Raw genomic sequence first — 12,813 nt, 5'->3', positions numbered from 1 at the left:
TGCCATAACCTATTCTTTTGACTGCTCATAAATCACTAAAACCTTGGGAGGCATGTGCAGGCTTTATCTTTTAAATCAGAAATAAATCATAGACATTAGAGATGGAAAAGACCTATGAAATCATCACATGCAACCTCCCTCGCAAACACGCTGCGCAATCTCCAGACAGAGGATGCATCTGATCGGAACCAGATGCGTCAGGCAACTGTTGCCAGGAGGCTGAGGAGCTATTGACAGGTGGCCGCGGGGTGACCCGTCAGGCAGTGCTGTTGGTGGAAGTGCTGTGTCCCAGCCCACAGCGAGCAGAACCAGCAATGGCATCACACAAAACCATCCGCAACGTGCTGAGCAATGAGTTGGAGACAAAGTAAGGCAATACTCGAGTAGCGTCCTGCCTTCTCACCAGTAAATATTATTTCAGTTGGGAAGATCCATGCCAACAAATAATCTGAAACCTTACCTCATAACACAATACAGCTCCCTCTACCACGATTTAAGTAGAAGCAGATTAAGAACCACCCATTCCCAAGATAGATCACCGAATGTTAAAACAACAACGCAGACACTCAAGCCAAATAGTTAATGATAATGGTACAGAGTAACTGTACATTCCAGATAACTGAAAGACTACTCTGTCATCAAGTCTGCACAAAAGTTTTGTTTTTTACTTTTAAATAATTCCAATGATCCTACTGTGCCTTACTCACTGCTCTCTGTCTTGCTCGTAATGTCAACATGCAGTCTCTACCTATGAGTATGACACAGGAACTGAAAACGAAAGTAGGAAGAGCTCAAGGGCTTCAGCCTAGTCGCCAAACATCCCATTTCTCAGCTTCCATGACTGACCTCTGCACACACCCTGACTACAGTTAGAGGTACTAACTGGGTACAATGTGCCACCAACTCCCTTCTTCCCTACCAGTCCCTCTGCTGGGCACCTCTACTGCAGGATGAAATCTTTTCCTGTGAAGCATACTGTAGCATACTGCTATGGTGCCCGCAAAGTTATGAAACAGAAAAACCCACTACACCTACAGCAATGTCATTAGAAACTCTGTGCAGTCTCTCATTCCTCTCCTTTCACAGGATCTGCACAGCCATTCTCACGTTCTGTCATTTCACTCATGTCTAGCAGAATGAAATGCATTTTTCTGCCACTACCAAGGCTCTTCATTTTATCAAAACAGTGAAAATAGTACAGTGAATGACTAAGAGATGTCAAAAAACCTGAATTTTAACTGCTGGATCTAAGAAAAAGTGGACTGCAGTCAAAAGAGTTTCTTTCCAAGCATGAGAAAGAAATTCCTATTCATTTATTCCAGCTGAACACTGACCTACTTCTCATCCAATCTTTTATAAACAAGTGCTCAATTCCTAATTGTGCTGATATGCTGATTTTCAGTTCTTTAACAAGAAAACTATGGGATAGTGGCTGCCTTAAAATACATGCAATGTGGTTTGCACACAGGCTACGTGCAAGATTGCAAACTGAAATCATGACTGAACTAAATATTATTATATTATTATATATATTCAGTCTCCTTACAGGTACTAAGTATTATCCATGTTCTCTCAAGAAAATAAGCTATATTGTTAGAGTTGGATCTATTTGGTAACCTCCTCTCTAACTAGAGATATCCTAGTTCTAACACAATGAAGGATTAAGGACATCAGTTCTTATTTTTTTGCCAGTAACAGTGAATCAACTCCTGTTTGTTATTTAAAATGGAACTACTAAGTAAGATATTCCTAAAAACATGTCACCAGATCATTCTTCAGGCTTCCTGCAGCAATCGTGCTTTGAAGAGTTATCTGTGCAAATCTCAGCAGGATAACATCTTATCTGTATGCCTCAAAATGCTCAATGCTACTAAAAGGAAACATAATACCTGCTTTGCAAATGTATTACGTTATTAGGTTTGGGATTTGTGATTCAGTGCAAATGAGCACTAACAACAGACTAAGACACAAAAGACATCCAACCTTAAACTCCATTCTTTTTCTGCTGGTATGTGCTGCAAAACAAGTACAACTCAATGAGAAGTTCATACTCTTCATATGTTCATGTCTCATTTTGAGAGTGAAATAATTATCATACATCACAACAGAAACAGCACAAAGAATGCTGTTGTAGAGGTGTAGAAGTGTAATTTTCAGAGGAAGGAGCAGAAGTGTGTAACTATGCCTGAAGCCACTGTATTGTGCAGAAACACAAAATGTAAATGAATTTTTCCAAGTCTTGGATAAATGCCTGTATCAACTAATACATTAGCTCACTTGAAATTCAAATTTAAGAAAATCACAAGAGGAGAAACCTTGTGAGCCTTTAAACTGCTTTTGCTTAATCAGTGCATCAGAGCAAGTGAAAATAAACTCTTATCAGCTATAATCACGCTATCTAGCGGTGTCATACTGCAAACTTGGGTTGCCACAAAGCAGCAGAGCCTAGCTGCTGCGTAAGAAATTGGTGCTTTGTTTTTGACCGTCAGTCTATAGGGGGTGCTGTACAGGACAACCTTCTGTGCACACATTCAACATCACCTGCAACCCAGAGTTAACTACAAGAGTCAGGCTGAGCAGTGCTCAGACTTATTGGTGACACTGTAAGCTTACAGATGAAGAAGAGGAAGGTAAGTATCCCCAGAGTGCTGCTAATGAGCTCTCCAGAATCTCCTTTGCTGCCAAAAGTTAAAATGAACTCGGGAAGACTGATGTGCAGAGTCTCCAGCTTCCTCCTACTTCGGCCTCATACTATTTCCCATCAGTGACTTGATGTGAGAGATAAGCTACAGGGAATGCCAAACAGCAAGGCTTGATGATGGGAAAGCATCTGGAGGAGAGGAAACAGATCCTTCTCCAGCAGGCAGACTGCAAAGCAACTCTGACCAGGTCTGAGCCCTTTGTTGTAACCCAGCAGAAATACTTGTGGTACCCCAACACCTCCCCATCCAGCAGAAGCAGTCCTCAAACACAATAAAAATGACAGAGATCATCACACTTCCATCTTGGAGAGGAGCGTGCATTTCCTAAGCCTTGTCAGTCACTCAAAGCACAGAAATGTGACAAGCCTAACAAAAGCATAAGCAGCTGTGAAAACACCAGGTTGCCAAAAGACTTTCAAACCATCACAGCTGCTTACGGGTGTTTCTTCCTCCTGTCCTTGGGCTCCAGCTCAGGGGCCAGACATCATCACATTGAGTTGGCTGCCATCGTGCGGCCTGTACTGTGCAATGCGAGGCAACAGTCACCATGCGGAGCGGGGACCTCTGCACAGTGCACAGTGCATCCCCAGCTGCACTTTAGATTGTGGGACAAAGTGAGAAAAATCAGCAGGAAGTCCTATCAATATATAAATTGCTGATAAAAGCTCTGCAAAAAGCAACCAACAGTGTAAGGTACATGAAATCCTTTTAATTTAGATCTGTGAACTTCTCAAATCCCCTTAGAATTCTCTTCAAAAACAAAGAGAAGATCCTGAAACCCCTTGCCACAAAAGAAGCAGCATTTACAAATCCTAAAGACAATTCAGTGCAAGTGATTTCATGTAGATGACAAAGATACCACCAGTGACAGGACAAGAGCTAATGGCCTTCAATTGGGCTAGGGGAGGTACAGGTTGGATATTAGGAAAAATCTATTCTCAGAAAGAGCTGTAAGATATTGGAATAGGCTGTCCAGGGAGGTGGTGGAGTCATCAACCCCAGAGGTGTTCAAAAAAGATGTGAACGTAGCACTAAGGGACACTTATTGTAGATGGTGGTGAAGGGTTGGTGGTTGGACTGGGTGAACTTAGTGGTATTTTCTAACCTTAATGATTGTATGGTTCTGTGATTCTCTCTTGCAGGGACAGAAGGAAAAAGGAAGATCTGCACACATTTGTTTCAAGCTGCAACTTCGCTTTCTTCCTCTCACAGCTACCAGACCAAAATAAAAAGATTACAGCAGCCGCTATATATATATATATGTACACCAGGACAAGTGCCCGTCTGTCAGAGTATTGTTTATGAGCAAGCAGGGAGAAACCACGGTAGCCCATGTGGGCTGGCTGACAGCACACGCCAGTGCCACAGTAGCATCACAGTAGGGGAAAAATCACCTCCTTGGGGAGCTTGTATGGTTCAGTATCTGAGAGATGCCAGAAGAGAGGTCTCACCTTGCTCTGCAGCCCGGATGACTTCCAGTGGCAACTAGCAGTGATGGCTCCCCGTCTCTGCAGCAGGCACTGCAAGGAGGACCCCAAGGGCCCATTGATACCCACCAGCAGTACTGTCTTCCCATCTGCAGCACAAGCATGAGGTGTTACAGCATGCAGCTGGCACCAAGCCACACCAACCCATGCGCAGCATTCAACTGATGCCCCCAGGACCAGCCAGTAAACCACATCCCTACACAGCAGCTTCATGCTCCCCCCTCAACCACAACATCAAAGGCAACTTGAAGCCCATGGAGCAACGAAAACCACAGGTTAAGTTGTTTCCTTGGGATTCTCCAATTCCAGTAAGCAAATATTGCTCTTCTGGTGCGCCGGTATTTTATTTTCACATATCCATCTGCTCATATTTGTACACTTGACCACTTGTTCTGTTACATAAATCCTTGTCTCAACAATGCTGAATTGTCATGAGAGGCTATTTCTGAAACACTGCCTTGAACCAACATCATCTTCACAAGCTGCAAAGCCACCAGTTTAAATCTGCCGTTTCATGATTAGCACTTATACTCCACTTATACTGGATACTCTGTTATCCAACCCAAAACAAAGGATCCAGCAGCTATTCACAGGCAGACCTGGATTTCTTCAAACGCTCACACTAACCAAAATTGGCACATAAAATATGTGGTAATGTTTACATCCAAAATATTTTAGGTTTTTGGAGACTCAGATGTCTCATATGGCTTCAATGAGATTGAATGTAATGCAGATGGCAGGTAATCTTAGCCTAATTTTCCTAAAGTGTAGAACCAAGATCTATTGCTACAAACATTGCATACAGATCTCACTGAGGTTCTTCACTGGCAGGAAACAAATCAGAAAATAAAACACGGTGAGAATGCTAAGATTTAAGCTACATTAGAATTAATACTATACTCATGATAGAACAACTCACCCAGATCTTCAAGGAGCTCCATCACAGCACCAGCAATAGGAGAAACCAAGTAGTCAGAGTCTTCTCCACGTACCAAGCGTCCCAGGCTTACATCAGATAACCTGCAGTGGAAAAGTATAGTAATAAAAAAACTTTGCATGATGCAAATCCTCAGTAAAGCCTGTAACATGACTAATCCCAAGAGCAAACACATCTCATAAAAGTAAATCATTCAACAGTCACGTTCCGTAGCTAATTTGCACCATCCCACGTGCCCATTAGACAGATGCTGAGCTTCAAGAGACCAGAAAGTAGTCTAAGAGTGAGAACAAGATACACGAGCACACCACAGGCAGACAGCTCTCTGCTTTGTGACAGGTTAGATGTAGCATGGGGGGGAGATGTGGGTTAGATGTGAGGGGGAGGAGGATCTTAGCTGAGGAACTAGCAGGACTCATTGACAGGTCTTTAAACTAGGTATGAAGGGGGAAGGGGACAATATCAGGGCCGCTGGGGTTGAGTGGGTCATTCGAGGGCTCCTACTGAGCTTGATGGGTGATGACGGTGAAGTACAAAGGGATGGACTGGGGCAGGAGGGTTTTGGGGATGCTGCTGTTCTAGGGGAATCTAGATCCTCTATAAAGGCGGTGAGATGGAAAGCCCAGCTGAAGTGCCTTTATACTAATGCATGCAGCCTGGGAAATAAGCAGGATGAGTAGGAAACTGTGATGCGCTTAGAAAGTTATGACCTTGTTGCTATCATGGAAACATGGTGGGATGACTCCCCATAACTGGAATACCACCACTGAGGGCTATCAGCTCTCTAGAAGAGATAGGCTAAGTAGGAAAGGTGGGGGAGTTGCCCTCTATGTCAAAGAATGGATAGACTGTGAGAAGCTCCCTCTGAGAAATGGTCAGGAACAGGTTGAGAGCCTGTGGGTTAGAATTAGGGATGGGTCTAACAAAGGCCAGCTGGTAATTGGAGTATACTACAGGCCACCTGATCAAGGGAAGACTGTTGACGAGGCTTTCTTGCTTCAAATGCAGGAGGCTTCGTGTTCACGGGCTCTTGCCCTGATGGAGGACTTCAACCATCCGGATATCTCTTGGAAAGACCACATGGCGAGTTTCAAGAGGTCTAGGAGGCTCCTGGAATGTGTTGATGATAACTTTCTGGTCCAGGTGTTGGACAGACTGACCAGAGGTGAAGCGTTGCTGGACCTGGTGCTCACCAATGCGGAGGAAATCATTAATGGTTTTAAGGCTGGAGGCAGCCTGGGTTGCAGTGACCATGCCCTAGTTGAGTTCGTGGTCTTGAGGGATGTGAGCCTGGTGAAGAGTGGCGTCAGGACCCTGAACTTTGGAAGAGCGAACTTTAAGCTGTTTAATGGACTGTTGGCCAAGACTCTGGGATGCTGTCTTTAAAAACAAACATGTTGAGGAGAGCTGCCTGCTCTTCAAGGATGCCTTCCTGAGAACACAAGAAATCTCCATCCCTCTGAATAAGAAAGTGAGCAGAGGTAGGAAGCTGGCATGGCACGGTAAGGACCTGCTGGGCGTTCTGAGGGTGAAGAAAGGTGCGTACAAGCTCTGGAAACAAAGGTATGTCACCTGGGAAGAATACAGGGATGCCATCTGGACTTGCAGACATGGGATCAGGAAAGCCAAGGCGCTGGCAGAACTGAACTTGGCAAGGGATGTGAAAAACAATAGGAAGACTTTCTACAGGTACATTGGCCGGAAGAGACAGACCAAAGCGAGTGTACCTCCTTTGGTAAATGTAAAAGGAAAACGTGCTTCAACAGATGAAGAGAAGGCTGAGTTCTTTGCCTCGGTCTTCACTGGCGGCCAGGATTCCAGTTCTTCTCACGTCCCTGAGCCTTGCATCCCTAAACCTTTAGGTGGGGACCAGGGCGGTAGGTCCCCCTCCCCCCACTGTGAGGACAGAGCAGGTCCAAGACCGCTTCATGAGACTGACTGCATACAAGTCTATGGGGCTGGATAGTGTGCATCCCAGGGTTCTGAAGGAGCTGGCTGAGGTGGTTGCCAAGCCGCTCTCCACCATATTTGAAAAGTCGTGGCTGTAAGGTGAGGTCCTGGATGACTGGAGGAAGGGTTGTGTCACTCCCACTTACAAGAAAGGAAGCAAGGAGGACCACAGGAACTACAGGCCGGTGAGTCTCACCTCTGTGCCTGGAAAGATCATGGAACAGATCATCCTAGTTAACATGCTTGATCACATGAGGAATAGGTGTGTGATAAAAGACAGCCAGCACAGCTTCACCAGGGGAAGGTCATGCTTGACTAATCTGGTGGCCTTCTATGATGGAGTGACAGCATCAGTGGACAAGGGAAAGGTGACTGATGTCATTTACCTGGACTTGAGCAAGGCTTTTGACATGGTCCCCCATTACATCCTTATCTCCAAATTGGAGGGATGAGGATTTGATGGGTGGACCACTCGATGGATGGACCACTCAATGGATAAGAAACTGGTTAAAAGGCCGCAATCAGAGGGTGGTCATCACTGGCTCTATGTCCAGGTGGAAGCCGGTAATGAGCGGCGTCCCCCAGGGGTCTGTCTTGGAACCGGTGCTCTTTAGCATCTTTATCAGTGACATCGATGACTGAATCGAGTGCACCCTCAGTAAGTTTGTTGACAACACCAAGCTGAGTGGTGCGGTTGATACGGTAGAAGGAAGGGATGCCATTCAGAGGGACCTCAACAGACTTGAAAGGTGGGCCTGGGTGAACCTGATGAGGTTCAACACAGCAAAGTGCAGAGTTTTGCACTTGGGCCAGAGGAATCCCAGGCATCCATACAGACTGGAAGGAGCGGTCCTTGAGAGCAGCCCTGCGGAGAAGGATCTGGGGGTCTTGATAGATGTAAAACTTAACATGAGCCAGCAGTGTGCCCTTGCAGCTCAGAAAGCAAATGGTATCCTCGGCTCTATCAGAAGAGTTGTTGACAGCATGGACAGAGATGTGATTGTCCCCCTCTACTTTGCTCTTCTCCATCTGGAGTACTGCGTCCAAGTGTGGAGCCCCCAGTACAAGAAAGATAGGGAACTGTTGGAGAGGGTCCAGAGGAGAGCCATGAAGATGATCAGGGGATTGGAGCACCTCCCCTACAAAGACAGGCTGAGGGAGCTGTGCTTGCTCAGCCTGGAGAAAAGAAGGCTGCGGGGTGACCTCACTGCAGCCTTTCAATACCTAAAGGGAGCTTACAAACAGGAGGGGAATCAACTCTTTGAAAGAGTAGATAACTGCAGGACAAGGGGAAATGGATTTAAGTTGAGGGAAGGAAGATTTAGGTTGGACGTCAGGGGGAAGTTCTTTACTATGAGTGGTAAGGTGCTGGAACAGGCTGGCCAGAGAGGTTGTGGATGCCCTGTCCCTGGAGGTATTCAAAGCCAGATTGGATGGGGCTCTGGGCAGCCTGGTCTAGTACTAAATGTGGAGGTTGGTGGCCCTGCCTGTGGCAGGGGGGTTGGAGATTCATGATCCTTGAGGTCCTTTCCAACCCTGTGATTCTGTGATTCTGGCCTGCAGAGCCAAAACGCCAAAGTGACCAGTGGAACAAGATCAGCCTTCTGGAGCTAAGCCGAGTCAGAGTAATGCATCCTTCTGGGATGACGCAGGCTGCTGAGAAGACAGAAGGCGTTTCTGCACAAGCATTCCTGTTACTCTCCAGAACTCCAGACAATGGAAAGTCAACTAATTTGCAAGATGATCAGATTTTTTCCAAAATGATGATCCAGAAATCTATGCATCTCCGGAGAGCAGTGCAACTCAAGACTGACTGGAAAGTTGTGCTAATGGGTCCGAACTATTACAGCTTGCTCTCCCACCAGGAGGAAGTACTGCAAGAAGTTAAAACCTCTCCTGCACCTTCTTCCATCAGTCCCTCTTGCAAACATTTTGGGATTTGTGTTCAGGACAACTGTGTGACCATTTGCATTACTCAAGCACTGAAGTACCTTAACTAAGTAATATCTGTATCTGAAAATAAACTTTTTTTTGTTTGTTTGTTTGTTTTTTGACAATGTCCTGAATGTATAGCATATAAAGATATAAAAGATAATGATCAGTGTGACTTCAAAAAAAGACTTCAGAATTGCATCTTTTATCACCACTCAATAACATGCTGGACACTTTGACTGAGGAATCCATTAGTGAAATCTGTTGGAGAAAATTGATTTTTACAAAGACATCAGCCTCTCAGTGGTTTACTTACCCATCCACATCCTTCTCAGGTTTCACAGCATTTAATATCTTGCTGCTATACAAGCTTTCTGGGAGGTCAAGGGCAAGGCCCTGCACATTAGGATCTTCATTAAGCCTCAAGATTTCACTGACAATCTAAGAAGTTAATAAAAAGCATTAAGGATCAGAATAATAGACAATGGAAGAATCTAATTACAAGGGGATAAAACCTATTTTTACTAATGTGTTTATGGCTACCTTTGCTTCCCCTACATATTACTGCAACTTCTAAATGAAAAAAGCAATAACCTGGCTTCTGCTGTTCTGTGTTTCTATGGTTTACCAAATTAAGCCACCCTGACTCTATTGCAAACATTTTACAAAGCCAACATATCATGTGCCATTAAGCTGCCAACAACATTTTGCCCTTCACCACTAAAAGCCTCAGAAAAAGCTCAACACTATAATGGCTTCAGAGGATGCTTTTAGAAATAAGAATTCTTGATTAAAATATTTTAAAAATTCAAAATAGGACCAGTTTATGTCCCAACAAAGATCATGTATGAAAAGCCATCACATTAAAAGAACAATTATATGAACAGAAGAGCAAAGAGAAAACTCATTTTATTACAACAGCATATACTGTTACTGATTTTCCTCAGCAAAAGCACCCTGATCCTAAGACTTGACATTGTTCTTAGAGAGAATTCTCATTTTTTAAAGGTGTTCATAATTATTTGTGCAACTTCAGGTACTGAACCATATGCGAGTTCAAACCTCTCATAGTTGGTCAAATTCAACATCTGAGACTGCATTAACTGCCTTTGATTGCTTCATATTACATGCTGAACAGGGGAGTTGGACTAGACAATCTTCGGGGTGCCTTCCAACCCCTTTGATTCTGTGATATCTGAAGTACAATACTGATTCCTAGCGATATATGTTGTCCTGTAGTGGTCACACAGTAAAAGCATTGTCACAGCAAGCAAACAGGTGAGGTAAGCAAACTGTTAACAACTTTGTTAAAAGTAGCTAACCTTAAGTAATAAATATACCATTTTCCCCCTTACTTACATAGTTCAGCTGCTTCCTGAGATGTTACTTCAAAGCAACAGCAACCTTGCTCCATACTTGCTAAATTCCACCTATTTCCCACCATTATTGAACAGATAAGCTCATAGCAATTCCTATTTTATCTTTGTTTCCCAAACCTGGCTTTCTTACATGGCTCTGACTATGCATCATCCCCAAAACGATAATAGAAAGTGGAAAGTCCCTCTTAATATATGGGGAAGCCTCTTTTGAGATCATAGTGCAAGACAGTAACATTTTAAAAACAAAGTGTACCAAATACAAAACAGTACACAAAATCCACAGGTGCACCGCATTATGAAATCCCCCAAGCACAAGGAGGCCAGCCGGGAAACTACAAACTCCTTTGCTCTTCTTACTATCAGAGACCTCATGACTGTGTCTATTAATAGTCTGCTATACTGAGAACATACTGGATGCAAGCACTGTACCTCAAAGCTAACGTCTTACAAGACATTAAGAAGGGAGCTCTTCAGTGATTTGGGGTGGATGAATTTGTTTAATGCATACTTTAAGTATTTCAAGATCAATAAATAAGAAAAATATTTCAACTCTCTGTCACCACACCAAATCAATTAATCTCCCCAAAGTAAAACCTGAGCAAGAATCAAGAGCCTCATAAATAGGTCAGAAAAGCGGCTGTAGTAGATAGGCTATCACATACGAGCCCTAGCTCAGAGCTGCCACCACTACAAAAGCCATTCAGTCTGTGAGGCTACAAGAGGATCCTTGCAGTTAAATACCAGACTCAGAAACAAAACATGACCAATTATTCTGTCTCAGGGTTCCATGAGACAGCAACTGTCCAAGTGTTACACTTGCTACGTAAGACAGTTCCAATTCTCATGAGTTAACAGAGACACACTGGGGGTGCTAACCAATGTCAGAAATAATTATGAGTTCATGACAAAAACAAAACAGAAATAGTCCTTCAGGTTACCTCATCTTTGCTGCTGCCTTCAGGGAGACAGATGTGAATCACACGTAGACCAACCTGCCAAAAGAAAACAAGACAATTACAAAAGGAAGGTAGCTCATGACTGATAGCAAACATGTTGCCTAAAACTTACCTCTTCAGCAAAGTTCTTGTTTATTTCTTGAACCAAAGGAACATTACGTGCCTTGGGAAACAAAACAGAAACTAAGTTTTAAAATAATAAATTTACATTTGAGTAATGTCAGTGCATTAATATATAAGTCTATGCAAGAAACATAGTGAGAATATCTGTGTCCACTAGTGTAGTGAAAACGCTAAGTCACATCCTGAGGCAGTGATTGAGCACTTGGTGGGAAAGCAGGGCCAACCCAGCGGAGCTCAAGTGCAAGCAACGACCAGAAGGGTGGATTCTGGCTCCACCCCTTCCCAGATCTCTTTTAAGGGTTGTTAGTGGAAGCGAGGGTATCTCTTGCCCACATGTAATAGTGAGTTCTGTCAGACAGAAGCAAATGATGCCAGCTCTTCCTCCTCCTACTTGCTGTCAGACACTGCTCCAGAGCAGAAGCATCCTGGACAGATGCACCACACAGCAATCTCATCCAGCAATCACCATATTCTGAGGTCTCCACAACTATTTGCACTGTATTTATCACGATGTCTCGTTTTTGGTTTTGTTTTTTTTTTTTTTTTGCTTACTACTTACTCTTGAATTTTAGGAGACTTTTCACATATTTTTGTATACTGCAACAATAAAACAAAATTTAATATTCAGAACCAGAAACTTCCTATTAACAGATCACGAAGACTTCCACCCCAAAGAATGCCAGGAGATTTGTTAAAAACAAACAAGCAAGACATTTTATTCTCACAGCCAAATGATTACAAACAAAATCTACCTTCCAATTCAGACAAAAGGACTGCAATAAACTATTTTTAAAGGGTTTATTACAATTCCATGTACACATTCTATGTAGCTTCTTCCTCAAGATTTCCTCAGTCCCAATCATTTCCCACTGGAGTCAAGTCATTCATTTGGCACTGGTTTTATTTGTGACTGGTGTCACACCAAATGGTTTTGGTCCAAGTCTGTAATAATTCACTAACACCCCAAAAAGACTGAAAAATGAGAAAACAAAAACAACAACAAAAAAACCCAGCAGAATTTAAAATGAATAATGATATCTTCCATCTCCCTTCCTGAACCCAGCACTGCCTGTATCCCTGGCACAACACTGCCACTCCTCCTCTCCCACTCCCCAAATCTGGCACCTAGGGATGAGGAGCATTGTAGGGGCCTCTGCATGGAGAACACAAGTGAACCTAACACCGAGGCAAGGAAAGAATAAAGTGTGTTAAGGACAGCTCTCCAGCTGTTCCCTTATGCTGAACCTTGTGGCACTGCATTTCCACAACAGTGATTTGACCAACAGGACTGGGTGTTTGTCTGCGATTCAGCCACCCGTCACACTCTCATAAGAGCTCACTCCATGC

The 12,813-nt window shown here is 43.7% G+C and overlaps 1 protein-coding gene across 1 annotated transcript in view; it reads right to left on the bottom strand.

The window, feature by feature from the left end:
• The window catches only part of MTHFD1L (methylenetetrahydrofolate dehydrogenase (NADP+ dependent) 1 like), a 137,535-nt gene that overhangs the window by 121,445 nt on the left and 3,277 nt on the right, over positions 1 to 12,813 (bottom strand). Inside the window, 5 exon segments of the mRNA XM_019612906.2 lie at positions 4,154 to 4,278; positions 5,109 to 5,209; positions 9,325 to 9,449; positions 11,326 to 11,379; positions 11,456 to 11,506. Coding sequence (XP_019468451.1) covers positions 4,154 to 4,278; positions 5,109 to 5,209; positions 9,325 to 9,449; positions 11,326 to 11,379; positions 11,456 to 11,506 — 456 coding nt within the window.

Source organism: Meleagris gallopavo, chromosome 2, assembly GCF_000146605.3.
Source record: "Meleagris gallopavo isolate NT-WF06-2002-E0010 breed Aviagen turkey brand Nicholas breeding stock chromosome 2, Turkey_5.1, whole genome shotgun sequence".
NCBI classification, from domain to species: domain Eukaryota; kingdom Metazoa; phylum Chordata; class Aves; order Galliformes; family Phasianidae; genus Meleagris; species Meleagris gallopavo.
This window is presented reverse-complemented; position numbering and strand designations above follow the sequence as displayed.